At 58.6% G+C, this 12,475-nt stretch overlaps 1 protein-coding gene across 3 annotated transcripts in view; it reads left to right on the top strand.

The window, feature by feature from the left end:
• Positions 1–12,475, top strand: part of RAB11FIP5 (RAB11 family interacting protein 5) — a 43,165-nt gene that overhangs the window by 26,354 nt on the left and 4,336 nt on the right. The window contains exons 2-4 of one of the 3 annotated variants that reach the window (XM_088841569.1): positions 1,452–1,888; positions 1,977–2,676; positions 9,098–10,813. In XM_088841569.1, coding sequence (XP_088697695.1) covers positions 1,452–1,888; positions 1,977–2,676; positions 9,098–10,813 — 2,853 coding nt within the window. Of the gene's footprint in view, positions 1–1,451; positions 1,889–1,976; positions 2,677–8,803; positions 10,814–12,475 lie in introns of all 3 variants that reach the window. The other 2 variants (XM_055400358.2, XM_088841570.1) reach the window with 2 other exon arrangements.

Here is a 12,475-nt window from a genome sequence, read left to right as displayed (position 1 = left end):
AACTGGAAATGCCCCTAGGTAGACTTTTTTTTTTTAAGTTACAAGGTTTAAACCCACCAGCACCACCAATTCCTTGCAGTGACTTAACCTGGACATTGGGATATATAGGGGCTTTCATACAAAAGATCTCCCACCCCTTTATGTCCATGAGAAGCTTAGGGAGCTGGTGCTGTGGGGTGAGCAGATGACCACCACAGCAGGGACTGAGGCATGTGTGGTGGGGTACATGTGCAGTGTTTGTGTGTGATGTGTGTGTGGTGTGTGTATCCTCTGAGGGTCTTTGAGACCTTCAATGACCAATGTGACCACCTCCACTGGACTTTATTATGGAATAAAATGATTGGCTGGGTCTAGAATTCCAGGGAGTTTTTCCCTCAGAATTTCAAAGGCATGACTGCATATGGCGTCCAGTGTTGCTGGTGAGAACCTGCTGCTGCTCTAGTTTCTGAATGTGTTACATGGACCTGTCTCCCCTCTGTAGAAGCCTCTAGTCTCGTTTTTATACCTGGGGCTCTGAAACCTCAGTGATCCCCATCACTAGGTCTTGCTTTGTTCACTGTGCTGAATGCTGGTGGGTGCATTTGTGCTGGCGCTCATGGCCTTCAGAGAACTTCTTTGTATTATTTCTTTCATGGCTTCTTGCTCACGTTCTCGCTGTGCTCACTGTGTCTGCTTTTTTAATTAAGAGTTTATTTTTAGGGTAGTTTTAGGCTTGCAGAAAAGTGAGTGGAAAGTGCACAGAGCTCCCGTAATACCCCCTCCCTGCTCCTGCTGTAGCATCCTCTGTTAACATCTGCATTGACATTAGTGTGGTACATTTGTGATTGGTGGGCCAGTAGCAGTACATTATTGTTAATTACAGTCTCCTTCCTGGCTGCTTGTTCTTGGCTGAGTTACCTCACCATGGAGCTTTGACCTCCTGATCTGCAAAGTCCCAGGCCTGTTGTGAGCTGTGCATGGAGGGGAGATGAGAACCACTGCCCCTGCCCATTCCTTTGTAACACATAGTGGGTGCTTCCAGACGAGTGAGTGCTCTTTCCTTCCCTGGGTCTCTTGCTTAATGCCTCTTTATGCCATCTTGTCTGCTTCTCCATCTTGCAGAGGTGTACCTGGCAGGGCTTTGGGTGAGTAATTGAGGGAGTGAGAGGGGGGTGTGTGTGTGTGTCTGTGTGTTCGTGCACTAGCATTCCTGGCCCTGGGCTTTGGGGAGAGCTGTTCTTTCCAGGACTCACTGGTGGCTCAGAGCAGAACTTAGGCTACGACCAGTCAGAGGAGATGATGTAGACAGGGGAAAACGTGGGTAGTTGTGTGTGTACCTGGGGCCTGGCATTGTAAGGCTTCCTCCCAGGCCTGTGGGAGCTTGTAGCGGTGGCTGTCATGACCCTCGGGGCAGGGAGGGACTCTGGGAGGTCCCTGTGACCGGAGCCCTGACACCCCCTTCTTTCCCACAGGTGGTACAAGCTGCACTCGAAGGCGGGCAAGAAAGAGAAGGAGCGCGGGGAGATCCAGGTGACCATCCAGTTCACGCGCAACAACCTCAGTGCCAGCATGTTCGACCTGTCTGTGAAGGACAAGCCGCGGTCCCCCTTCAGTAAGATCAAGGACAAGATGAAGGGCAAGAAGAAGTTTGACCTGGAGTCTGCCTCTGCCATCCTCCCCAGCAGCGCCCTGGAGGACCCCGAGCTGGGCAGCCTGGGCAAGATGGGCAAAGCCAAAGGCTTCTTCCTCCGCAACAAGCTGCGGAAGTCCTCGCTGACCCAGTCCAACACCTCGCTGGGCTCGGACAGCACTCTGTCCTCGGCCAGCGGGAGCCTGGCCTACCAGGGCCCCGGCGCAGAGCTCCTCACCCGCTCGCCCAGCCGCAGCAGCTGGCTGTCCTCAGAAGGGGGTGAGCGAGGGCAGCGGAGGGCGGGCTGCCCCTCAGCCGGATGGCCGGGCGGGGGCAGGCGTCTCACTCCCGTGTGCTTCCTTTCCAGGCCGGGACTCTGTACAGTCCCCCAAGTTGCTCACCCACAAACGGACCTACAGTGACGAGGCCAGCCAGATGCGGGCGGCGCCTCCCCGGGCCCTTCTTGACCTTCAGGGCCACCTCGATGGGGCCTCGCGCTCCTCTCTCTGTGTCAACGGGAGCCACATATACAACGAGGAGCCCCCGGCGCCCCCACGGCACCGCAGTTCCATCTCGGGCCCGTTTCCACCCTCCAGCTCCCTGCACGCTGGCTCTTCCCGGCCCTCCGAGGAGGGGCCGCGATCTGCGGACGACACCTGGGCCCGAGGTGGCTGCCGCCCCAGCAGCTCCGAGGCGGCGCCTGGACAGGAGGAGCTGAGCTCACAGGCCAGAGTGTTGGCCACGGGGGCCCGCCGCTCTGGAGAGGAGGAGGGGGCCCGCCCCTCAGAGGGGAGGCCAGTGCAGGTCGCCACCCCCATGGTGGCCTCCTCGGAGGCTGCAGTGGAGAAGGAGGGAGCCCGGAAGGAGGAGCGGAAGCCCCGGATGGGCCTTTTCCACCATCACCACCAGGGGCTGAGTCGGAGTGAGATGGGGCGCCGAGGCTCTCTGGGGGAGAAGGGGGGTCCCACTCTGGGAGCCTCCCCCCACCACTCGTCCAGTGGGGAGGAAAAGGCCAAAAGTAGCTGGTTTGGCTTGAGAGAAACCAAGGAACCATCCCAGAAACCCAGGTACGTCCTTGGCAAGACCAACTTTGGTCCCCGGGAAAGATGCTGGGGTGTCTGCACTGAACCCCGGGGCAGGGAGGATGGAGCAGATGGGGCCCTGGGGCAGGCTGCTGGGGCTCTGGCTTTGCATGGTTGAGCGGGGAAACCTGTCTCCCTATGTCAAGGCTTGTTGTCTGCACATGGACACAGGTGAGTTGAAGGGCACAGTGCTCTGGGGGTCCTGTGGGCCTCACTTCCTGAGTTGGCACACCTGTCACCTGAGGAGGGGGAGGAAGAGGACAAAAGCAGGGAAGGCCATTTGTGGAGATTCTTTGCTTCCCAGCCTCCACCTCCTGCCTGCTGACCTCAAGGTCATGAAGCTTTGTCAGGTAGAAAGGTGGGGACTGAGGACTCACTTGAGACTTCCCCACCCTGTCTGAAGCTAGATGACTTCCCACCAGCTGTCCCAGCTGGCTCTCTGCTCTCTTCTCTGAGAGATGGGAGTTGAGGAATGGATGTGCCCACTCCTCCCCCATAAACTCCCCCAGGGCTTGGCCAGAGGCTGTGGGTAGCTCCCCTGAAATCTGTGACCTGTTCTGCGTTTTTGGAGACTCGGGGCCCTGGCCCCCTCTGGTGTCTCTTGGTCTTGGGGTAGGGCATATGCTGATGGTAGCTGCTCTATTTTGAATATGCTGAGTCCCACCCGGGAGAAGAATGCAGTCCTTCAGCCTAGGCCCAGGACAGAGCCCCCTAGCCCCTACCTTAGCGCTTTGGCTTCCTCCTAAGTTGGAGCCAGTGGAGGTTGCTGCGTTGTTCAGCAGGGCTCAGGAAGGGGCTCTTGGCTTCGACCAGGAGCCGGTATCTTGCTCCCCCAAGGGCTGGGGATTAGCCCTGGACAGATGCGTCTGCGACAGCCTCACCCAGTATGGCAAGGGCGGCTGTTACTGTTCTCTCAGCAAGCCTGCCCGTCCCGTCAGTGGCTGTGTGGGCCAGAGGTGGAGGGGGAAGATTGGGCACAGGGGTAAAGGGCTAAAAGGTAGGGTGGAGGGAAGGGCCCTAAGCCTCTTCCCAGCAGGGAGGTGTGGACTCCTGAAGTCCCGGTTTTTCTCTCCCTGTGAAGTTCTGACTGTGCTCAGGGGAGCAGGGTGCAGGATGCAGGGCCTCTTAGCTTTGAGCCCTGACCGTCACGCAGCTCTCTGTACAGCCTCAGAGATGAGCCTGTGGGGGGATCGGTCTCTGGGTGATGTTTCCACTACTTAGGAGCAGCTTCTGCCCCTGCTGCCCAGCCCTACTCACCAGAGCCTGGGGAACTGCTGGCTGCCTGCTGCCAAGGGGATGGAGCGGTTGGGCCTTTCTCAGATGCCCAGGCTGAGCCAGTGGCCCTGTGACCACTAAGAGATTGTAGGTGGTATGGTGGAGGGAGGGGCACAGACCACGGGCCAGTGCTGCTGTCCATGGGGTGTCTCTGGGCCTTTTCCAGGGCAGGATGGATGAGGGGACATTTCTTGGTAAGGCAGTTTTTAGGAAAGTGCCGGGCGTTGGACTCAGAGCTCTGCAAGCCGTGATTGAGTGATTGCTGCTGCTTACCGTCTTCCTTCAGTTTCTCTATGTCTTCTGACGGCCTTTCAGAGGCAAGAGAAGTTGGATGACTGATGAACGTAAGGAAGCTGAGGTTTTTGTCCTTCTGGACCTTAATTCCAAGCTCATCCTCTGCAGGTTGGAGCCTGGGGCCCATTTGCTTACAGTGGCTTCAGAGCAGGCTCTGCGACCTTGCGTCCAGGCGGGGTGGGAGGGACTGTTCTTGGAGTAGAGTGACCTGGACTTTGAGCCTTGTCAGTGTCACCCTGGCCCAGTGTGCCTCGGAGGTGGGGGCTGGTCTGGGAGAAACTACCTTTGGTGTCTGCTCAGAGGGCTTGGGGCTTTTGAGCAGAGAATAAGAGGTGGCAGGAAGCCATAAGTTGGACACCCAGAACTGGAGTGACTGAATGTAGCTGTGAGACCCCCAAGGGAGCCTGTCTGCAGACCCAGAGGTTTGGGTGCCTCTGCCCCAGGGCTACCATTGAGGAGTGCTGGGTGTTTCTCACCAGGCAGGGCAGCGGCGCCCTCTAGTGCTCCCACTCGGCACTGAGCCCCCTGGGAGAGGCCCGAGGCAGGATGTGCTGTGCTCCCTGTGCAGAGAAAAGCTGTTGCTGTTGGAGAAGGAGCCAGAGTATGAGAGGCCAGGAAGGTGGTCTTCCCGCCCTGCCCCTCGTCTGGTCCCGTGACTGTCACACTTGCCCCCACCAGCATGTGCGTGTGTGTGTGCGTGTGTCGGGGGGAATGGGTAGTTGAGATCTGGGCCACTGGACGAGGCCCTGCTTACCAGCCCTGCTGTGGGCCATTCACCCTGGGCTGCAGCACAGGCTGCTTTAGTGTGTGTTTTCGGACCATCATGACTGTGTGTGTAAAACCCACCAGTGCCCAAACAAGTGGTTTCTGTGCCCATCCCTTTCTGATCCTCTTAGGGTGACCTCTCAGGGCACCTCAGGCTCCCGTCCCCTCCCTTCACACTAACCATGGATCTCTGTGCACAATAGCAGATCAGGTGTTATATAAAAACTTTTTTTTTTTTAAGTTGAGGGTACTCATGGTCCAGCCTAGAGGCATATGTGTTGTGGAGGTCTTTAGCAGTCTCTGCATCAGCCCGCGCCCCTCACCAGGTGTGAACAGCGAGGTCTCGATGAACCTGGAGTGTGCACTGGCTGCTAAGAGCACTCGGGGTCTCAGGGGCATTCTCAGCGGTGTAAACCCGTAACTATAGCATGTGCCGGTGACTTAGAGGTGATGAGGCCCTAAGTCCTGTTTGTGCCTGTTTTCCTGGCATAGTCCCCTTTACTATATTAAAAATATTCTGGTTTGGAAGATAACTCTTATGGTCTCCCTATTTGCAGCATACAGGCCCCCTGCTCCCACCGTGTCACTCACTGCCCAGATGAAGGGAGAGGGTGTCCTGTCACATTTCCTGGACATCAGAGTACCTATTAGATGCCAGGAGATGGAATCGTAGGGGGTGCTGGCTGAAGGCATGTTGGCTGGGGTGGGAAGGCCTGAAAGGCTGGCTTTGGCCTTTTCAGGGAGTGTCTGGGGAAGAGCCTTTGTAGCTCTCCATGCCCCCGGGACCAATGCATGGAGATAACAAGGACACACGGCTCATCTCAGTCTAAGGAAGAGCTGTCCGGAGGTGCAGCCTGGCCCCTAGACAGTGGTATCCTCCTCGTGCTGTAGAGAGTCACCCAGCGGCAGCTGTGTTTAAGAAGAGGGGCCTGTCAGAGCGAGCCGACGATGGCTGTGTTAAGTGGCGGGTTCATCCAGTTGCTGTAAGGTTCCTGAAGCAACACTGAGGCCCTGAAGTTTTACTCTCTGAGGCCGGAGGGGCAGAGACCCTTGGACTTCTGATTTCTTTTCCCAGCTTTTGGTCCTGGAAGAGAAGATGAGTCGGGATATGTTGAAGCCTCGATGCTTGGTGGGGGTGGGGAGGAGCAGGGCAGCAGTGTGCGGGGCTGGCATAGTGGGCCCTATTCTCAGAGCATACCCTGCAAAGACAGTCCCACGCGGCAACATGTCTCTGATCTGTGTCAGGTGCAGTGGTAGGGAGGGGAGTTATTTTGTTTTTGCCCAGACTGCACAACTTGTGGGATCTTAGTTCCCTGACTAGACATTGAACCTGGACCCTCCGCAGCGAAAGCATGGAGTCCTAACCACTGGACCGCAAAGGAATTCCTGGGAGGGGCCTTTGTAAAGTGAGAACTTTCAGAACGAGCACCTGTGTGGAGCACGGGGCGGCGTGGGGGCGCGTGACTGGGTGAAGCGCTGCTCTGGGGAGGCTGCTAGCTAGGCTTTGTACCTGGAACTCCTTCCTCTAGGGAAAGCCATTTGCTGGTTCCATACCAACGGGTTCATGTGCCCCTCTGGGGAGCCAGTGGAGAGAGGGTTGCCAGCCGAGCCTGGGGCTCCCAGCTCCTCCCCTGCCCTCTCCTGCCCTGTGGTTCTGACAATCCGCCAGATTGCTGCAAGACCGCACGGGTGAGTGGGGCCAGGCTGCAGCTGAGGGCTGTGGAGTTAAGCTTGGGGCTGTTTTCATGTTTGATGGAGCTGCTTCTGTCACACCCCTCTGACCACTTGTCATCAAGGGCACTGGGAAGAGATGGCTCAGCTTCTCTCGGCCCTGTTCCTGGGGCCGAGTCCCGCCCGCAGGGTTGGCGCTCCGATGGTGGGGGTGGACTGAGGGCAGGGTCTTGACCATGTGGTGGCGGTCCTTTGCTCTCTTGGGCCCTAAGGCTGACATTTCTGGAGGAGGGTGGAGGGGACTCTGGGCTCAGGATCCTCCCTCTCTCAGTCTTTACCGTGTCTTGACTGTAGAGGCAGAGCTGTCCTGGAAAGGCCTGGTGAGGTGGGAGAAGACAGGACTTTTTACGCCGCCCCTCCACCCTTTCCTCCATGCCTGCCGGGAGTTATTACAGGGCAAAAGCAGCTCAAAAGAGTCTCTGGAAGCTGGATTCTTAAGAGAAGCCCAGGGGTTGGGATCTGAGTGTTCTGCCTTTGAGACTAGGCCGATAGACTCCAGCCTGTCTGGGAAGCCCTCCTGTGCTGCTGGTTGAACCAGCCTCCTTCCCATCACCTGCCCCTGTGTCTGCTGACGAGCTGGCCCGGCCTCTGCCCAGCCCCACGGGACTGCCTCCGACTGGGCCCTGGCTCCCCGGAAGAGTCCTGGCTCCAGACTTCTGGGCCTCTTTCTGTAGGTGCCTCTCCTACCCCTGCCCTCCTTCCTCATGGGCTGACTGTTGAAGCCTGGCCTCTGCAACCTCAGAGTTTGCCGCCAGCATTTCCTCGTGGGAGGGAGCTGCTTGAATGGAGAAGACAGATGTATAGGAGTTCTTCAGGATGTTTCCATCTGGGCTGGCAGGGATCGAGGAATGGGGGTCTTAGGGCTTGGGCGGATGGAAGATGGCATTCAAAACAACAGGCGAGGCCACTGAGGTCTGGGTCTGACAAGTGGGCTGAGCTGCAAGGCATTGTCAGACTGCTGAGAATGGGGATGTCATGCCCCCCCTTTTCCCTGTGCTATCGTTCTGGCCTTCTGTCTGTGTGCCGGGGGTGTCCCGGAGAAGCCAAGAGCTCTCATTTTAGAGTCTGTCCCTTCCCATTCCCCTCAAGTCAGCTGCATGCTGTAGATAAGCCATAAGTGCAGGGTGTGCTCCCCTCAGGGAGACCCCGGAGCGGGCACCTGAAGGCCAGCAAGTGTCTTGGTTAATATAAGTGTATCATTAGGAAGTGGATTTCCCAGGGGAGCCAGGGATCTGTGTGGGGGACCCCAGGAGGCCCCTGGTGACATCTAGAGTTGCTGTTGCTGCCGCCTCCCAGCCTTGCTCTCCCCTGCGGAGTCACTTCCAAGCCTGGCCTGCGGGTGTCCTGGGTGAGAGGCTGCCTGCTGGGTGCCGGGCCAGGTAGACACCTGGCAGCAGACATCCTCAGCAGTGTCTCATTGTCTTTGGCTGGTTATGGTACCCCTCCCAGAAGTGAGAAAGCCACAACAGAAGGTTCTGTCTGGTTGATACCGTGTCGCGTCTGATAACAGCCCCATCGTCACTTTCTATTTCTGCCAGGGCTCAGGAGGACCCAGGCTGTTTCAGGGGTCAGAAGGTCAGGCTGTGGCTGGGTTCCGTTAGTCCTGACCTCGTCCAGCAACGTACCTGCACCTGACTTTTCTCTGGTCTGTCTATCCTGTCTCAACCAGCCAGTATTTTCTTTTCTCAGTCCATAAAGAGATGTAAAGTGCTTTCTAGTTGGTTCTTCAGATGGCAGTCTGGCATTGAGTAGTTGTCAGCATGGGCTTGTAGCTGGGATCCCACCTGTAAAATGGGAGTATTGCTCCTCGGGGTTGGTGTGAGGATCAGATGAGCTCTGTCCAACATCTTCGTCCTGGGGGGACTGCCTCCTCATGTACGTGCCGGGGGCTTCCCTCTGACCCCTGGCCCGCATCCCTGAGCCCAGCCCGCATAGCACTGTGGTACCTCTTCCCCAGACAGGTGGGGGGGCAGGCCGTGGGGCTCAGCAGGGGCCTCTCCAGTCTTGGTGTTAACCAGGAGGCTCATGGTTTTGTCTCCCTCCACAGCCTGGACGTGTCTCCTCAGGTAGAATCTGACCTGGCTGCTCTTCCTCACCACCACCCCTGCTCCCCCTGTGCTCCGGCCCCCCCCACTGCTCCCCTGCTAAGCACTAACCTTTGTGCAGCCGCCTCCCCTGCTGCTGCCGCTGCCGCCGCCGCCGCCATCCCCGAAGCCACCCCATCTGGATTCTCGGGTCTTACCAACCCGTTCCTCACCTCCCTGCAGAGCAACCCTTTCTTCGAGGAACTCATAGCCGACATAGCACTAAACTCTCCTTCACCTGCTCCCTCTCTCCCCAGTGCCTCGAGGGCCAACCCCACCCCTCTGGCCTCCCCTGGGAAAGCCCTGCCTGAGTGGGACGACACCTTCAACATCTTTGCTGCCAGCAGGCTGCCTCCAGAGGCCAGGAGTGAAATCCTGGCCCCAGCAGGAGCGGGGCTGGAGGCGACTGGGCTGGAAGACCCAGGCCCCGGGGCCATGACAATGAAGGCAGCTGAGCCCCAGGGGGACCCTGGGGGAGGAGAAAGAGGTGGGAGCAGCATGTGGCTGGAGCCCACAGTTCCTCTCGACTTGGGACTGGACTGTCCGAGCACGAGTGCGGCTGACCCAGGGCTCCTTGGGCCAGAAGGGGCCTGTCCGTCCCCCGAGCCAGCCCAGCTGCACCCGCGAGCCACAGCCTCCGGAGCAGACAGGGAGTTGCCGGCCCCAGAAGGGGAAGCGGGGCAGAGTCCAGCAGACAGCGCGACGTCTCTGTTTAGCTCCCCAGAAGTGATCAGCGTGTGGGAGAGGCTGCCTGGCCCAGACAGTGCCCCTGAGGCCCACCAGGACGAGGAGACCTGCCGAGGTGGAAGCCAGCTCTTCCACGAGCTCGATACAGTGGACGATTCTTGGCCATGGGATATGGTCACCGTTTCTCCTGCGGCAGAGACTACCTCACCGGTCCTGCAGGGAGGGTCTGATGAGCTGCCTCCTCCTCCCCAGATGCAGCCACGGTCACCAGAACCTGTGAGCCCCCAGAGGAGTGGGGGGCTGCCCCCCCTGGAGCCAGACTCAGAGCCCGAGTGGGAGTTGGACCAGGGGCTGCAGCCCCAGACACCACCTCCCAAGCCACCACGTCTCTTCACCCCCTCAGAATCCCAGGAGAAGGAGGCGGCGGCAGCAGAGGAAGAGAAGAAGGCGGAGGCGGTGGAGGAGGAGGAGGAGGAGGCGGTAGGGGGGCTGAGTCACACGGGGTCAGAGACGGGAGAAGAAGATGTCATACCAAGTGCACCCATTGCTGGTCCCCAGGAGGCCGAGCAGGAGGAGGAGGCCCAGAAGCCCAAGCTGGAGTCTGACAGCCATTCCTCTGGAGCCGCGCTGGGTGGGCCAGGCCCAGAAGATCTAGCAGAGGATGCCAGCCCTCCTGTGGTGTCCGGGCCCTGCCTCTCTGTGCCCTCCAGCTGCCCTCAGGGCCCTGCCCCCACACCCCATTACTCAAAGAGCTTGGCTCTTCAGAGTCAGCAGATGTGGGGGACGCCAAAGAGAGAAGACCCTGAGGCCCAGTGCCAGGATCCAGTAGGAGAGGGGCCTGGGTTCCTGTCAGGCAGCCGCCGACAGGCTGACTTATGGCTCTCAGAGGAGGATGCCTTGAACCCCTTCACATCTCAGGGGAGCCAGGATCCCCCCAGCCTCCCATCCACATCCCCTCCAGGGTCCAGGGAATCTTCCATCCGCTCTGGTCCAGAAGAGCTGCCCACCCCACCAGAACCTGTCTTCCCACCACCCCCTCTCCTGCCCGGGGCCAGCCACCGCCACGGGGGCCCCAGCCCTCCGTGTTCTCCCCTGCCTGGAGCCTGGACCTTGACCTCTTCCTCCCTACCCCCTGGGGAGCCAGCCTCCCCCACTGGGAGCTCCCCCACCCCACTTGGGGAGGACCACGCTGCAGGCACCCCAGCCTCCCCGCTTGCGCTTCTGCCCTTGGAGACACGACCAGCTGAGGAGACACGACCAGCTGAGGATCCACAGCCCAGTGCCAGGTGAGCGGCCACTGGAAAACGCTCTCCAGAAGGAAAGGGGGTGGGGCGGGGGTGGGGCAGAGCAGCCCAAGGACTGAGGTGTTCACATTCCCGCCTCAGCCCCTTCGGGGGTGGGTGAGGGGTTCCGTTGCCCCAGAGCCTTCCATGGTGCTGGCTCGGAGGCTGCTTCCTCTTGGGACCTTGGGCCAGCTGGTGCCCCCCATAGGTCAGGAGTTGGGGGATGATGACAGTAAGGTGAAGAGGGGAGGCATGGAATGGGGAGAATGATACAGGCCAGCAGGGGCGCAGAGATGAGAGCTTAGGTTCTCAGCACAAGGGAGGCTGGGGCAGTTCAGCTTGTCAGGTGGGGGCCATGTCCTCCAAGGCAGGCCTGGGGGAGTAGGTTGTGAAGGCAGACTAGAGAGGGGGGCTGGTGCTGGGGTCAGAGAGGAGAGCCAAAATATCTTTAGAGGACAAGAGAAAACCTAAGATGCTCCCTGTGTATGACCCCCAGAAAAAAGGTTTGTTTTTTTCTGACTCCAGCAGGTGTCTCATGGGTGTGCATTTGTGCCTTTCACGGGGTGGTCCCAGTGTGCTTAGGTCTGTGCTGAGAGGACTGTGGATGCCTGTGAGGCTGTGCACACTGTGGCATTGGTCTGTTTGGGAGACTTATGAGGCCAAGACCTCACCAGGTGCCTGCTGAGGGGTGACCAGAGCTGAGTCCTGCAGATAGGTCACTGTGGGGATTGGTGTACAGCTTAGCAGGATCTGCAAAATTCAGAGGGAGTCTAGCTCTGGGAGAGCTGAGTGAAGAGGTGGGGTGGGTAGCAGGGGCACAGGCTCGAGTACTGGCGTCTGGGAGGCCCCCAGCCCACCAGCTCATACCTTTGGTCATCCAAATTCACTGAGTGTCCACTGTGTGTCAGCCACTGACCAGATGAAAGACACTACTCCTGTATTCCCGAGGAGTTCCCAATCCAGACAGAAGACAAAAGTGAAGCAGGGAAGGGGAGCCCCACAGGGCCAGTGCTGATTTCTGAGAAGGGTGGGAAAGTCTGGGCTGCTCCCGACTGCTGTTCCGGTGAGAGGTGGTGATGCTGATCCCAGAGGTGGGAGAGAGGAGGTGATTACAGCTTCCTTGCTCTGATGACAGCATCCTCAGCTGGCACTGCCACATTCCAGTACCACTTCTAATTATACTCACCGCTTTCTGGAAGTTTTATTCTCTTCAGAGTTGGCATCACGTCTGTACTTGGCATGTTCCTTACATCATGACATGAATGGGCCAAGTAAAGCTGTCCCCATTTCTCAGATGAAGAAATGGAGTCTGTGAGAGCTGCAGGGTCCAGGGTCCCTCAGACGTAGTGGACAAGCAGACCGAGGGCTCCGAACTCCAAGCCACCATTCAGGGTGTTTCTATCCCCCACTTGTATTCCTCCCCTCCCTTGGCACAGCCCCTTGGTGGCCTGAGAGCTGCCTTTACATCCTCTTCCTCATGTGAATGCCTATGTGGGCAGGATGGGCCAGATGTGTTCTTTTCCCTACTGTCTGCCCCCGCCTGGGCTCTCTGCCTCTCCTCCTGGGTTGACACCGAATCCGCAGCCCTGTCCTGAGTGCCAGAGCTGGCACTCCAGTGTAGTCAGGGCCTTGGACTAAGCCATTTTGCTTCCTCCCACTGAATAG

This window comes from Moschus berezovskii, chromosome 11 (genome assembly GCF_049115385.1).
Source record: "Moschus berezovskii isolate FMDL1 chromosome 11, NW_MosBer_1.0, whole genome shotgun sequence".
In the NCBI taxonomy this organism is placed as follows: Eukaryota; Metazoa; Chordata; class Mammalia; order Artiodactyla; family Moschidae; genus Moschus; species Moschus berezovskii.
Note: the sequence above shows the minus strand (reverse complement) of the source record. Positions and strands in the feature narration are given on the sequence as shown.